Consider the following 15472-nt stretch of genomic DNA (forward strand, 5'->3'; position numbering starts at 1 on the left):
TATTTTGAAGGTATTGACGAGACGATTATAATAGTGTAATTTGTTAAAATAAAAATATATTTTTTAACGTATTTTAGTTTAATATACGATTATGTATGTTAATATGATAAAAGTGTAAATAAAAAAAAATTCAATATTAATAAATTTCGAAGGTATTGAGGAGACAATTTATAATGATATAACTTGTTAAAATAAAAACATATTTTTAAACTAATATACAATTATGTACGTTAATGTGATAAGGGTATAAAACGAAAAATGGAAAACAAAGAGACATACCATAAATTACATAATTAACTACAAGAGTATAAAGTATAAGTATTAAAAATATTTTTTTCGTAGTAATATATGATATAATAATATAATTAAATAAAAAACTATTCAATATTGAACTTATTTTGAAAGTATTAACAAGACGATTATAATGATGTAATTTGTTAAAATTAGAACATATTTTTTAACGTATTTTAGTTAATATATAATTATGTATCTTAATGTGATAATGGTATAAAACAAAAAAAAATAGAAAAAACAAAACTATAAAAATAAATAAATTAAGTAACTATAGAATATGAAGTATAATTTTAAAATTTAAAAGTATATTAAAAAATGAGTATGTAAGATGAACAAGATGAATAAAGGGTATGAAAATGCTTTCTGAGAGGTTAACTTCGTTGTTAGATCTAATTTTAGTTAATATAAAATTATGTATTTCAATGTGATAACGGTGTAAAACGAAAATTAAAAAAATAAATGATGTACCATAAATTAAATAAATAACTATAAAAATATAAAGTGTAAATATTAAAAATATTTTTTCATAGTATATATGATATATAATAATATAATTAAGTTAAAAATATTCAATATTGAACTCATTTTGAAACATGTTTTAATTGATATACGATTATGTATGTTAATTTGATAAAGTTGTAAAATGAAAATTTTAAAAGGAATGGACATAAAGTAAATTAATAACTAATTATAGGGATATAAAATATAAATTTAAAGTTAAAATGTACAATACTTTGTGCTGTTCTATAAGGTAGTATAGATAAGGGTGTAAAATGAAAAATAAAAAAGAAAGAGATAAAGAAAATTAAATAACTAATTATAAGGGTATAAAATGTAACATAAAAATTAAAAATAATTTGATTTGTGGAAGTTTCAAAGGGAGGTGTTTAGCTTCAAAATTTGTACATGATGGATAGACGATGGTATCTCTTAAATTTCAACAATAACTACTTTACGTGCTTATCTATGCTATATTATAAAGCATTTGACAAAAACTTTTAAAAACCATTTTTTATACATGAAGTATTGTATATTGATGCATATTACTTAAAATTCAAGATTACAAGTAAATTATACATAAATACAACTTATTAAAGCTCCTTGTTTGAATTCGTATAACTAACTGTGGATAACCATAATCAAATAAAGAATAAACATCTCATTTTAAAATCTAAAATATAATTAAGATAATTATCGAGTTATAACAAAATAATTAATTATTATTTTTATAAGAAAATTATATTATTAAATCAAATATAAATTACTTCATTATTAAACCTAAATTAAATTATAGTAAAAAAATTTGAATTAAAAAATTATACATAAAATATGAATTTTAAATAGTTAATTTGATACTAACAGATTTTTATGATATCTTCAAGTTTATATTTTATTCAAAAATAAAAACATCATCGCTTTTTCAAAATCACATAAGACCATATTATAACATCGACTGAGATAAAAAATAAAATGAAATATTAAAATCAAGATGTATCTCGATTCATTGCACAAATACCCTTCTAGCATATATAGTATAGATAAATAGGATCCGCAACACGAAAATGTTAAATGAACGTATTAACAGGACCAAAATCGTTCTATAGGTCATGCAGCCATGGTTGTTATCTACCTATCTAGGGTTTAAATTCCAATCATATGTGAACATTTGGGCATTCACATGTGCATCTTTATTACTAAAAACAGATGAACTCAAATAGCAGCATCAACTGTACATCAAACCCATCTCAAGTTTCTTCTTATCTAATCCAAAATGCTATATTTCATGCCAAAAAACAGAAACACATAAGAAATAGACGCGAAAAAAGTACGAGAAATGCCATTCAACGTTCAGCTCGTGTTGTTGGTAGCAAGGCTCTCGTACAACAGGATGTACCCATGATCGGTGTTGCTTGCATACTCTTGAGCTGAACCGAATGAGGTTTGGACGGCAGATTCGTCGATCATCTCTACATTTTCGTCATCAAAGAAGAGCCAGTGGTTGTGGCTTTTCACCAGACTGACATAATGGCCATGGTTGGGCCCGCTGCCGACGTGAACCACGACTGCGAATAGAGAGTACTCACAATCGGCGTCTTCCATGGTGTTGGTCAGCTTCAGCTCCAGAGGGAAAACAACACGATACGATAACTTCTTGTACCGACCAAGCTGTTCCATGTACTTGAAACGCTTCAAATGTATAACCAAAATATGAGGCGGTTTCTTGATCTTCATCCTCTTTTGTGCTTCCTGTAAACTGGGCACCAGAAGAAAACTCGTCAAGCAACCTCCCATTAACCTTTTAGGGTGCGTTTGGTATGCAAACATGACTGGACGGAACTGAACAGGCAAGAGGGACCCAAGTGGGTGAATGAATTGTGGAAGGTTTTAACTTGACATGGGTAGTTTAGTGATTTACTAATCTTGTCTCATCTCCCTAATTTTTGTTCCATCTATTTTAGTGAGACAAAAAATGTGAATTTTTGTCCCAGTTAGTCCGGTCCTGTCCCATACTAATGTCGTGCCAAATGTGGAACGAGTTTTTGTTCCGTCTTGTTCTGCATACTAAACGCACTTACGGTTTATTAATTCGTGAACTCAACATCACCCAGACTTCACACAAAAATGGAGCTTTTCAGGGTTCATTCTTGAGTGATGTCAAGATATAACATAGAGAGTAAACAGTATCCAAATTTCCCAGAAAAAAATCTACATTTTTTCTCGAAAGTCATTTCAAGATAATTCATGAACTCAAACATACTCCCAAGGAAAATAAGAAAAAATCGAGTAGAACATACAAACCTGCAGCATTTATCGCAGAAAAACTTATCCTCAGCATTTAAGGTCTCGGTCGAACTGAAGTTCTTTAGACAACTCGTAATTGAACTGTTCTGCTCTATATCAAGGCTCAAATCTAAGAACGTCTCATCCCTTGCAGTCACAGTTTCACATCTTAAACACTTTGTTTCGTTTGTAAGTATACCCTGAATTGTAAACCACAAGAACCCATAAACAAAACCATCTATGAGCACAAGTCACCAGAGTTGAATAAGTAAGATTACAGACACTAGGTTCCAGGGGATGCTTTTAAAATGAAGATAGCATCATATATTGCTAGGGCTGAACACAGTTCGGCTGCTTTTTGATGGGTCCATTGAAATGAACCAAAATTATCGGATTTATGAAGTTGGAAGCCTCAGACGACCATAAGCTTCATCGCTTAGTGGATTGACGGATGGTTGGGGCCTTTGATTATAAGCCCAACGGAAAGCATCATATATTACAACTTCCAATAAATTTTGAAAAATTGAAGTCCAACTAGCATAATTTCCACTGAACAGCTGCTTGTGTATTTGAGACTCGGTTTTAACTTTTATTAATTCGACTTCCTTTAAGAGATTAGTTGTGTCTTTTGCTGTTCCATTAGGGTCGGTACATATTTCTTTATTGAAAATAAACTAAATAAGTAAAACCAAACTAAACCAAACCAACACAGTAAATGCAACGCAGGTAGGGTGTGGGGGTAAGATGTACGCAGACCTTTCTCCCACCCCTTATCCCCTTGTTTCTATAAGACCCCGACTTGTAAAACAAAAAAGAGACAAGAGAACAAGCCACAAATAGGAGAGTGTGCAATCAAACAGCAAGTACATTTAAACAGACATGGTGAGGCAAGGCTGAGCAAAATATATTACAACAATCAAGAAACAAGAACCACAAAAGGACTGCTACTAATACAGGAAGAAGATTACATAACTGAATTTATATTACAGTATATAATATAAATCTTAAAAAAAATATATACATTTATATTTATTAAACATCAGTTAGGTTCAGTGGCGATATGGTGGCCGAGAAACCTAAAACCGTCTATGACAAAGACAGAATAGCAAAGCAACCGCAACCATATGGTCATCGTCTTTCCAAAGCATCAGTTCCAGTGCAGTATGGTTCAGTTCAACTTTGACAGTTCTTGGGTTAAGTTCACCCCTTTATATATATATAGGCGAAAGATCATGTGAGAAGGAGAGTTAAGATGAGAAGCATAAGAAGGGATCTCCATCCTTGATAACCTTTAATCTCAAACCCACCCACCCATGAATCGCGCTTGATACAGGGATTTATCTTGTGCACCTTGGTGCATCTCATCCTAATGTGCATCCAAGGATGGAGATCCCTTCCTATGCTTCTCACATTAACTCTCCTTCTCACCGGAACCCAACCCTATATAAAGCCATAGATTATTTGAGAAATGCTAAATGTACGAAAAGTAGAGAAGTGATCCTAGCCCTTCCACTAAAAAATTAACGGTCAAGATTGGAGTCGGTGGCATGGTAACAACTATGCTGAAGATAAAGGGGTAGTTTAGTAACTTTTACAAATAGGCGGCGAACAAGTGCATATGTGAACCAGTGTGATTCACATGTGAACTATTTAACCGATTCACATATGAGCCTGAATGATTCACATATGAACTATTTAATTGATTCACATATGATCCCGAAGATTCACATATGAACTACTTTAAGTCATTCACATATAAACTATTTAATTGATTCACAAATTAATCTTAGATTCACATACAACATTATAGTTTTAGGATCAAAATCAACATCTTGCTCAAGATCACTTTCTGGATTCAGATTCATATTGAAAGAATGCGAGATTTGATCGAGAAAGAATAAGAAATTTGATAATTTTGATAACTTAGAATTGCGATATATGATCGAGAAAGAACCGAGAGAAATCGATGATAGAATCGAGATCGTATCGTCGAATAGACTTCCGTTGTTGTCATCGACGATCACGATGAAGTGATCAATACGTTAATGAGATCGTGATTATCGGCGCTGCTTTTTTCAAGTTACCATATTAGCATTCCTTTAAAAAAATTGATCATTTGATCCAAGGGCTAGGATCACTTCTCTACTTCTCATACATTTAGCACTTCTCATTTGAACCTCCCTATATGTATATATTGATGGTAAGGTAATAACTTGTTGCAAGGTTATAGTTATCAGTTTTTCAAACTGACCTGAAAGTTTTTGTGAACCCAAGTAACTAAGGGCTCCTTCCGTACACCATTGGCCTGAGCAACATGTATCCCATTGGTAATCTTTTCAGGAGGTGATGAATGTTCTTTTGTACCTTTTGTTGCATGGCTTTCTTTCTCTAGTATGTCAACTAGTTCGTTTAACAAGAAATTCAAAAATTCATGTGCATCCTACACGGAATTTAAATCACTGAGATCAGACAATTAAAGTTTGCAGAAAAACAAGTGATTTTATATTCGATGTAAGAAGTGTCTCTTATACCTGATGCATGTAACCACGGAAAAGTTCATTTTCCTTCTTCACTCTTTGTACAAAGCGTTTTGGAGCAATAACACCAGTTTTCTTCTTTTGTGTGCTAATCTAATACAAGTACCAAAAAACCACATTAACTACAATATTTGGGACACATTACTCATTATGCTTTAAGGCTGATAACTTAACATCAGAAAACATTCAACCAAATGATAACTAGGGCACCTTTATGGCAATAATCACGAGATCTGTAACAGATTGCCAACCATTTTGTGTCAATATAGTGTTAGCAGTTTTAAAGATACCCGAGAACAAAAAGATTTGGTTCTGTTAACTTCATTTTAGGGTTTCCAAGTTTTCTAGACAGGTTTGGCTCTTTTTAACTTAAATGAGATTTGGATTTAAAACCTCATTAATCACATTATATCCAATCTTTCTGTATTAAATACTGAATTTAAAAAAAAGAAAAATCTTGCAGAATTACATTTTAGCAACAAACAGAAATTGCATATCTACTTATATTACAAAATTTTATCAACAAAAAACAGAAAATGTAAAGGTCACTGAACGAGCCCTTGGTGAATAAATTTTATGTCAACGGTCTCAAAGTGTAGGTAAACCAAACCAAACACTCATATATGTCTCGCTCGAAAGTAGGGCCTAAGGGTGGGATGCACGCAGAGCTGTCTTCTACCCACAGAGTAAAGCAGGTTGTTTTCGTGAAGACACCAGCTTGCGGAAGGTGTTTGAAGGTTTAAGTGAAGACCTCGCCACCTCGGTGCTTCAGGACGTTTATAAAAAAAGTTCGAAGAAATTGAAAAGTTGGGAAGAACTTGGGACCAAAAAGCTAAATTACGAAGAGTGTTTGAAAAGAAAAACTAATACTAGAAAACAGTAAACAGAAAAAAACAAACATAAGAATATCATGAAGGTGCAAGACATGTTAACCCTTAAAGCTAAAATATAAGATATTCATATCTGCTATATATAAAAAAAAACTACCTGCATTAGCAATGATACTGAAAACCAAGTTTAAATTTTAGATAGACATGCTTTTACATACTTTTAAAATGCAATATATCCCTGGCCACTTCAGCTTTCTCATAGAAGGATAAAGAAAAAGAACATTATCTTCTTCAGAACAACTTTACCCATATACCACATCCACAAGATATATATATATATATATATATATATATGTGTGTGTGTGTGTGTGTGTGTGTGTGTGTGCATGTTATCATGTTTGTATATAATATGATATTTAATTAACAAAACACCAGAACTAGCACTAAGCATATTGCTAAGTAAATCGGGTACCTGCATAAACAGTTCTGCCAAACATGTAAGAAGATTTTCTTCTACATCTCCTGGATTTCTAACATTTCCATAATATTCAAGTAGCTGTTCACGAAATGGAACACAAAAATATAGAGCCTGAAAACAAAATAAAAAACCATATGAGAGCACCAACTACATAGTTAGATCAAAGTTCAAGTGAATTTATAGCAAGCAGCATGAATTACTAGGCTCCTCCAAAGATTTTTCCACTCTCATTGAGACAAGTGACAAGGATCAATATCTTTAAAATGGTACTAAACTAATTAGCAACTGAGTGACTGGCTTTTTGAATCATAGTAGTTGTAAACTAATTATCGTTCTTGCAAAAATCCCAAAAAGCACTACCGTTTGCGAAAATGGTGAGTGACAAATTTTAAAATATGAACGCAAAACAATCTCGTACTTCACAGAATTTGTCCAAAACCATCCCTCATTCTTGTTAGGTGTAGTGTTTTTCTTGGAAATTTGCAAAGAATGATTGTTTGTTTGAAACGAACAGCCAAGCACACCAATTTGGAAAGTCAACCACTCAACGATATTTAGCCAGTGTTGGCTTAATAACAAGAAGACAGCTCAATGTGCATTACATCTTCAATCATACAAAGTAGGATAGTCAGCTAGTCGGGATGCTAGTTCAATTTAATGCAAAGAATCAGGATTGATTATGCATTTGCACAGCCAATTTAAAGCATGGTTTATAATTTACATTACGACCTAAGAGAAAATATAGCACGTTGTATGACAGAATGACTGAGTAGAATAAAGTAGAGAGTGTTTTGTTATAATCACAGAAAATAGTCAAATGCGATCTATAAAAAGCTAGAGTATTGTCAAGCACATAAGAGTAAGGGCCTCTATTTTAGCAGCTTAATTAGCTTAATGGGGCTCGCAACTTATTTGGTCCGCTATAAGTAATTGTTTGGTAGTGGCTTATTTAGTAAGCTTATAAGGGGCGCTTCATGCAGAAAGCCAAGTCTTTTCCAAACATGCCCCTCAAAATTAAAAAACACATTCCTTCCATCCATGAAAAAACCCTATTAATCCACACAGCCGCAGATTCATACAGGACTTAATGGAAAACCAACCAAACAACCCCTAAGTCAAGGTGTCGACCATTTTTGAGGGTTATTGAAACTGGGTTTTAGCACATTTTCACATAAGAATTGAAGGATCACAGATCAACTACCTGAATGTGAGGTTTACAGATTCTCAAGTGTTAAAACAGATGATAGCTGCTAATCCAACAATATATCTTTCAAATCATAATTCTGCCATTTAACAAGATGTTCAAGTACCAACCTGATCACCCCTTTCCTCCTCAAAATCACAAGACACCCAAATAAGTGATGAAATAACTTCTCAAACCAAAGAATTCTCAAGAACTACGCAGACAGAACTAAAACTGCCCCTTTTAGTAAAAAAATCAACCAAGAAGTAAAGCTGACAATTGAAATTGACCCAAACTGAAGTCCATATGCATTTCACGTACGGTATAAAGTTGATCAGAAGAAGACACTCTAGTTTAGTGGATCAATTGAACTACAATTAACATGCTCCATTGATGAAGTTTAACTCCAAATAGCCACAAGAAGTATCAAGTCAATCCTTATATAAACACCAAAGTAATTAAAACCAATAAGATTGTATTCATCAAATAAAAACCACAAAACGAAAACAACAAAGCGAAGAAATCAAATGGAACCTGCAGGACACTGTTACAATAGCAAGTGTTACCGAAGTTTTCTAATCCAAAATATCGTTCGCCTTCAGGAAACTGGTCTCCTAGAGCTTTCTCGAGCTTAGACCCCGTTGCCCCCATGAGACCATCCACCAAATACCAGAATTCCTCTATTTCTTTCAATCGTAACCCCTTCAATCGAATCCAGAAATCTCAGCGAGAAATATTGGAATTCAAAAATAATTTCGTTAAGCTATTGCCTAGGGTTCTTCAGGTAATATGTAGATGTATTCATTTAAATCGCAGAAAAACAAAAGATTTGATAAGCGATCGATTAGGGTTTATATTTGGAAAACGGATATTTCAAAGAGAGGCGTGAGAAATCAGAAACAGTTTGATCGAGTTTTCTTTCTTCTTTTTTTTATCAAACAGTTCTCTACCCCTTTGATTCTTTCAAGTTGACTCTCTTATATTAAAAATATTATTATCTATTATAAAACATTTTATAAAAACTTTCAAAAATCATTTTTTATGTATAACATACTGTATATTGATGTATATTACTTAAAATTCAAGATTACAATTACGTATAATTACAATTCATTAAAACTTAATGTTTGAATTCGTGTAACTAATTACGAATAAACATAGTCAAATAGATAATAAACATTTCATTTTAAAATATAAAAAAACTAAAATATAATTATCATAATTAAGATAATTATTAAGTTATAACAAAATAATTAATTATTATATTTATAAGAAAGTTATATTATTAAACCAAATATAAATTACTTCGTTATTGAACCTAAACTAAATTAAAATATTACACACAAATAAGAACTTTAAATGGTTAATTTGATACTAATAACGATAAATTTTTGTCAAAATTTTATGATATCTTCATATTTATATTTTATTAAAAAATAAAAACATTATCGTTTTTTCAAAATCACATAAGACCATATTATAACATCGACTGAAATAAAAAATAAAATTAAATATTAAAATCAATATGTATCTCGCTGCATTGTGCGAGTACCCATCTAGTCTAGCTAAGAGACAGTTAATTTAGACAGTTTGTTTTTTTCAATTTTTCAGATACACTTATGTCTTTTTGTCCTCTCAACCTCTTATTTGTCTCTTATTGTTCTTCAAACCCCCAACAACGGCGTTTCTCAATCGATTAACGTTAATCGATCATTTTTGTCAATCAATTCTTACCAAATCAATCATTGCGTCTCTTAATTGATATATTTTTATAGGATTTAAATGTGATAAATACGTTGATGGTCTATTTTCGTTTAAACGAATGTTAATTATATAATTTAGATTTAAATTTCGTAATGATGATGAATAAATATGTGAAAATGTAGAAATTTTATTTATAAATTCAACAATATAATTTTTTTAATGGGTAAAATAGAAAATTTAAACAAATTTAGACGTTTATCAGTTTATAAAAACAAACAGTCTTATTGATTCAGATTTCAGATTTCAGACTTCAGCACCACCTTTTATAAATCAGAAGTGAAATAACACTTCAGACTTCAGCATCTTTTAAAAAACAAACATCACCTTGCATTCAATTAATTATGAATTCGGTTCAGGTAGTTTTTATTTTTAGAACAATGGTTTCTTGGACTAACACCATATGGCTGTTTGGCAGTTGACGAATGATTTGATGCAAATAGTTAAGTGGTCAGACCGATTAACAGGCTATGTATGATACAACGCAAAATGAAATATCATTGTTTGGTAACTGTTATGAATGAACAGTCTGAATGATTACCACTCCAATCCTCATTGATTCAAACTCTCTAAACCAGCAAAAGCAACCTATGTGGACTGGTGACCAGTAGAAGCAAAGGATGAAGCGATTCTTTTAACCAGTGCAAAAAAGATGCTTCTTTTAAGAAACCCACTCTTTTTTCTTCTTCACCATCGTCAACCGATGATGTTGAAACAAACACACCACCAGTTGAAGATGGTGATGAAAACACCCAAAAGAAAGAACCCCCTAAGCTCCTGACTTGGAATGCTAACAACTTCCTTCTTCGTGTTAAAAACAACTGTCATAAGTTCACCAAGTTCATCGACTCCGTTGATCTTGGTGTCATCGCCATACATGTGTCATTTTCCCCTCGACTTCTTTTTCTTGATTTTACCTTAAGAAAGTTGAAATCTAATTTCTTCGTCTCATTCAAGAGAATTTGACGAATACTGTCAAGAATTTAGGATTTCGTATCGTTGAGTGTGTGAGAAAGAGTGAGTTGTTAAATATTTGGATTTGGGGTTTGTAGAACATACCAAATATAAAGTCGATGAGTGAGCGATGAGAAGACGTAGACGAGCAGGTGCACCGACTTCAATAAGACAAGAGATATGAACGGTGTGGAGGAAGATGTTAAAGGGCAAGCTTCAGAAAAAAGGGCATCGTATGGTTTAGAGACAACCACCAGTTATAAAAAAAACTATATTTTAATCAAGTAACAACAATGCTATTATTAAATTTTTTTACTATAACTTAATACCAGATAATTTATTAATTAAATAATTATATTAAAGTAAAATAAAAAAAATTAAATAATATATTTAATTTAATTTGTAAAAAAAAATTATTCAACAAATGAATGTTTATAATTGTAAATAAAAAAATTAATGTTTTAATGTTTCGTATAATTTTAATCAATCCACATACATTTAATTTATTAATAAAAAACGAAAAAATTATATTAGACAAACACGTAACATTTATTAAATGTTAAAACAAATAATAAAAAAATACAAAGTGAAAACATTACATTAATCGTCATCATCTTTTTATCTGAACCTTCGTCAAATCTCGTTAACCAAATCTGATTGTAAACAATGATTGGTTGGTCTATTACATACTTGTGTGTGATTTTGGAGATAGTTTTCGTATTTAGGAAGTATGATATGAAATATTTGAGGAATAAATATAGTTGGGGTTGCCCAAAAACCGGACCAACGTGGTCAATCCAACCTAACCTAAGACGACATAACTTAATCTGAAGCAATCTGATATCTAATCGAGTTGTAAAATCTTCAAACCCTAGGTATTGAGTTGGAATTGAATTACGGTCATTTGAGTCCAATCTAACCCGATGAACACGATATCATTTTATTTCTTATGTTTAATATTATTTTTTAAGTTTTTATATATATATATATATATATATATATATATAGAGAGAGAGAGAGAGAGAGAGAGAGAGAGAGAGAGATGAGTGATCAATTACAAACCACCATCATTTGTGAAAACCTCACAAACCAATCACATGCATCCATTTTTTTGATCAATGGTTAAGATTAAATAGTGTTATATTAGGAAATTAAAAAAAAGTTTAACTTTTAATTAAAAAAAGGGCAAAATCGGCAAATCACCCATATGAATCTGTTTCACTGTATGAAATTGTATATCATCACTGTCATCTTCACTGTATGCAACTATTTCACTGAATGAAACTGTATTTCACTGTATGGATTCAGCACTGTATGCAACTATTTCACTGAATGAAATACATTATTTCATCACTGTATGAATCTGATTCACTGTATTAATCTGTATTTCTTAACTAGATGAACATGTATTTCTTCATTGTATGAATCTGTTTCACAATATTTATTCACACGTGAATCTGGTTCACTGTATGAATCTGTTTCACATTATGAAACTGTATTAATCTGTCATCTTCATTGTATGCAATTATTTCATTGTTTCACCGTTTTATATTTAAAAACGATTGATTTTACACCTTTCATATAAACGGTTTATATATTTACGTTTCCATATTTTAAAATAATTAAATAATTTCCAATATTATATTTAAAAACAATTGATTTACACCTTCCAAGTCAACAAATTTTATATTTACGTTTCCATATTTAAAAATAATTAAATCATTTCCAATATTAACCATTATACAGTAAATTGACAATTATATCCTTACTTATTAAAATTAAAGAATAAAAAACGAAAATTTCTTATTGATCGAGAATGGTTTGCATAATTTTCACGAATCAGGTGGCTTGTAATCTAACCCGCCTCTCTCTCTCTCTCTCTCTCTCTCTCTCTCTATATATATATATATATATGAGACTAATCAAATGAGAACTGAGTTATTTGTAGTAACTGTGATAACCAATATTAACCACAAATCAATAGATAAATTAGGAAATTTATAATTTTGGCAATTTTGAATTAAAATATTAATGTAAGGATATTTTTGGTATTTTAAAACTTTCCTCCCTCCTCTCTTCTCTCTCCGGCCACCGTCCTCCGGCCACCGTCCGCGGCCACCGTCCTCCGGTGATACTACAATGGTATCACAATGCATCATATATGTGCTTGGGTATCACATTGATGTCGTTTGTGTGGTCGATCGAAGATGTAACATAGTGGTATCACTATGCATCTTATATATGATTAGGTATCACAATGTATCTTTTGTTTAACATAGTCAATATTTTTAGGTATCACAGTGGTATCATAGTGGTATCACCGGAGGACGGTGGCCGGAGGCCGAAAAACGGTGGCCGAAGAGAGAAGAGAGGAGAGAGGAGAGTTTTAAAATACCAAAAATATCCTTGCATTAAGATTTTAATTTAAAATTACCAAATTTATAAATTTCCTAATTTATCTATTGATTTGTGATTAATATTGGTTCACACAGTTACCACAAACAACTCAGTTCTCCTTTGAATAGACCCCTATATATATATATATATATATATATATATATATATATATATGACAATTACACCATCACTTACCCTCCATATACATATACTTTCATTCTCTTCTTCATCTCAACATAACTTATCCGTATATATGTTAAGTAACCGTAAACACATATATGCAAATTGAGAAAAATAGTTGAATACAATATACTTAAGATTATGAAGTATGAATAAGTTGTACCAGATAATTGATGACGAAGAAGGAATTATGAGTAGAAAAAACAATATATGAAAGGTTAGGACTTAGGAGAATATTTTGATGTATTAAAGAATCAACCCGACCAACCCGTACAGTTTAGGTTGGGTTAAGTTGATATTTGATTTGTGTTGGGTTGAGATTTTTCAAACAGAAAACATTAAGTTGAGTTGTTCAATGCCTTTAAACCGATCGATCAACCCAATCCATGAGCACCCCTAATTATAATAAAATTAACATCATCGTCTATATCATCAAATTGACGAATATAAACACGACATTCATCTTCATGATGTGCATGATTGTACATGCTCTCATTATTTCTCCAATTATCTTTTTGCACCACATGCGAAATGACCCACAAATAATAATAACAAATAGGGATGGCAAAATAAACCCGACACCAATGATGAAAACCGAAAACCGAAACTTTAGGGCTGGGTTCGGGGACATTTTATCGGGGACGGGGACGGTGATCACCGGCCCAGCCCGGCCCGATTGTATATATATTAATTTTAATTTATATATACACACACACACACACACACATATATATATATATATATATATATAATATCCTCAAAAGAAAATAGTAACATTAAAATTTAAAGGATTTGTATCCACTTTACTTCAATAACCCAAATAAAACCCATAAAAAGTCTAGTTTATTTGTCTAAAATCGTGATTTTAGTTGTATAATGTTTGAATTTCTGTTTAGTTTTATATTGTAATCTAATATTGTTTGTAACTGGTTCAATTATGTTTGAGACATTTAAACTTACATATTTAAAAAAATTGTAATTTACTTTTAATTGTGAAAATTAACATTATTGTAATTTTTTCCAGATCGGTTTGGGGTTCGGTTATAACCAACGGTGAAAAAGAGAATTTTTACCCTTAACGGGCTCCCCAACGGGGATCGGGGCGGTTACGAGGACGGTTTTAGCTATCGGTTTCGGGGAGGGGATACAAATACCCGACCCGAACCCGGCCCGTTGCCATTCCTAATAGCAAAACGTGATTTGAGTACCCTAAACGACCTCTCTATATCTTTACTGGCAACCTCTTTGCAAATAATTGATGTTTTGGTGATTGAGGTACTGTAATTTGTAACACCCTCAATTTTAGAAAGAACGACTAATTTAAAATTTATAATACTATATCAAATAAAGGATAAAATCCAATACTTGAATTACCTCAAATAAAAAAACTAAAATTCAACTTCAACAATTGGTAAACCAAGTCTTACATAAAAACTAAGTTAAGGTCGGATACTACTAAAACACAATAAAGTCGTTATCTCCAAATGCAGAAGATGTCACCAATTTGCTAATTACTTCTCGTGCATCTGACCAGTACTCAATTCTTCATATTAGGAATGTTCGAATTCTGATACAGTTTTGTTTATTATGCTTATATATTCGTTTTAGTTTTATAAAATCTTTGTTTTCTTTTATGGGTCCCATTCTTCTAGCCTTTCCCCGAAGTCGATGACTATTCATCACGATTATCTCGAAACCAAAGAAAGAGTTCGACCTAATGCTTTATTTATGTCCTAGTTGATCCTGATTCGACATTAGAAGTATATTAATTTTTCCCCAATAAACGAATACTTTTGTCTGTAAATACTTTTGACGTTGGCAACAACCATATTTCAAAGGAGGTTCACATGATATTCATCATGAATGATGTATCATTCGTCGTAAATGTTGCAACACTCATCATGGATATTATAAAAAACTCACGTAAATTATTCATGATGAATGAGACATGTATCACGCTCTCGTTTATCCCCCAATTCACAACAGAAAACATGTTCAAACAAAGTAAAAAAAGGGATGCTTTTTAAAAAGTTATTAAAAATCAAACGAAGTCAAATAACGCCTTCAAAAAAACTCG

General features: G+C 31.5%; 1 protein-coding gene across 2 annotated transcripts; it reads right to left on the reverse strand.

Moving 5' to 3' along the window:
• Positions 1-1939: 1939 nt before the first annotated feature.
• LOC112516870 (ubiquitin carboxyl-terminal hydrolase 4-like) lies at positions 1940-9055 on the reverse strand. Of its 2 annotated transcripts, XM_025124107.1 has the most exons (6): positions 8638-9055; positions 6915-7031; positions 5607-5705; positions 5327-5515; positions 3094-3275; positions 1940-2548 (listed from the first exon to the last, which is right to left on the reverse strand). In XM_025124107.1, exons 1-6 carry the CDS (start codon positions 8752-8754, stop codon positions 2143-2145), a joined length of 1110 nt encoding a protein of 369 aa, XP_024979875.1. In that variant the 5' UTR covers positions 8755-9055; the 3' UTR covers positions 1940-2142. The 2 variants fall into 2 exon arrangements, with proteins under 2 accessions (XP_024979875.1, XP_024979876.1); XM_025124108.1 differs by lacking the exon at positions 5327-5515.
• Between the last annotated feature and the right edge of the window lie 6417 nt (positions 9056-15472).

This window comes from Cynara cardunculus, assembly GCF_001531365.2.
Source record: "Cynara cardunculus var. scolymus isolate 2C chromosome LG 8, CcrdV1, whole genome shotgun sequence".
In the NCBI taxonomy this organism is placed as follows: domain Eukaryota; kingdom Viridiplantae; phylum Streptophyta; class Magnoliopsida; order Asterales; family Asteraceae; genus Cynara; species Cynara cardunculus.

What these genes read in the sequence shown, in the direction of transcription:
- LOC112516870 (XM_025124107.1), bottom strand. Translation starts at nt 8,754, where the DNA reads ATGGGGGCAACGGGGTCTAAGCTCGAGAAAGCTCTAGGAGACCAGTTT. An exon ending in TCCGTGGTTACATGCATCAG is followed by an intron (nt 5,516 to 5,606) that starts GTATAAGAGACA and finishes AATTCCGTGTAG; the next exon opens with GATGCACATGAATTTTTGAA. An exon ending in GGGTTCACAAAAACTTTCAG is followed by an intron (nt 3,276 to 5,326) that starts GTCAGTTTGAAA and finishes TTTACAATTCAG; the next exon opens with GGTATACTTACAAACGAAAC.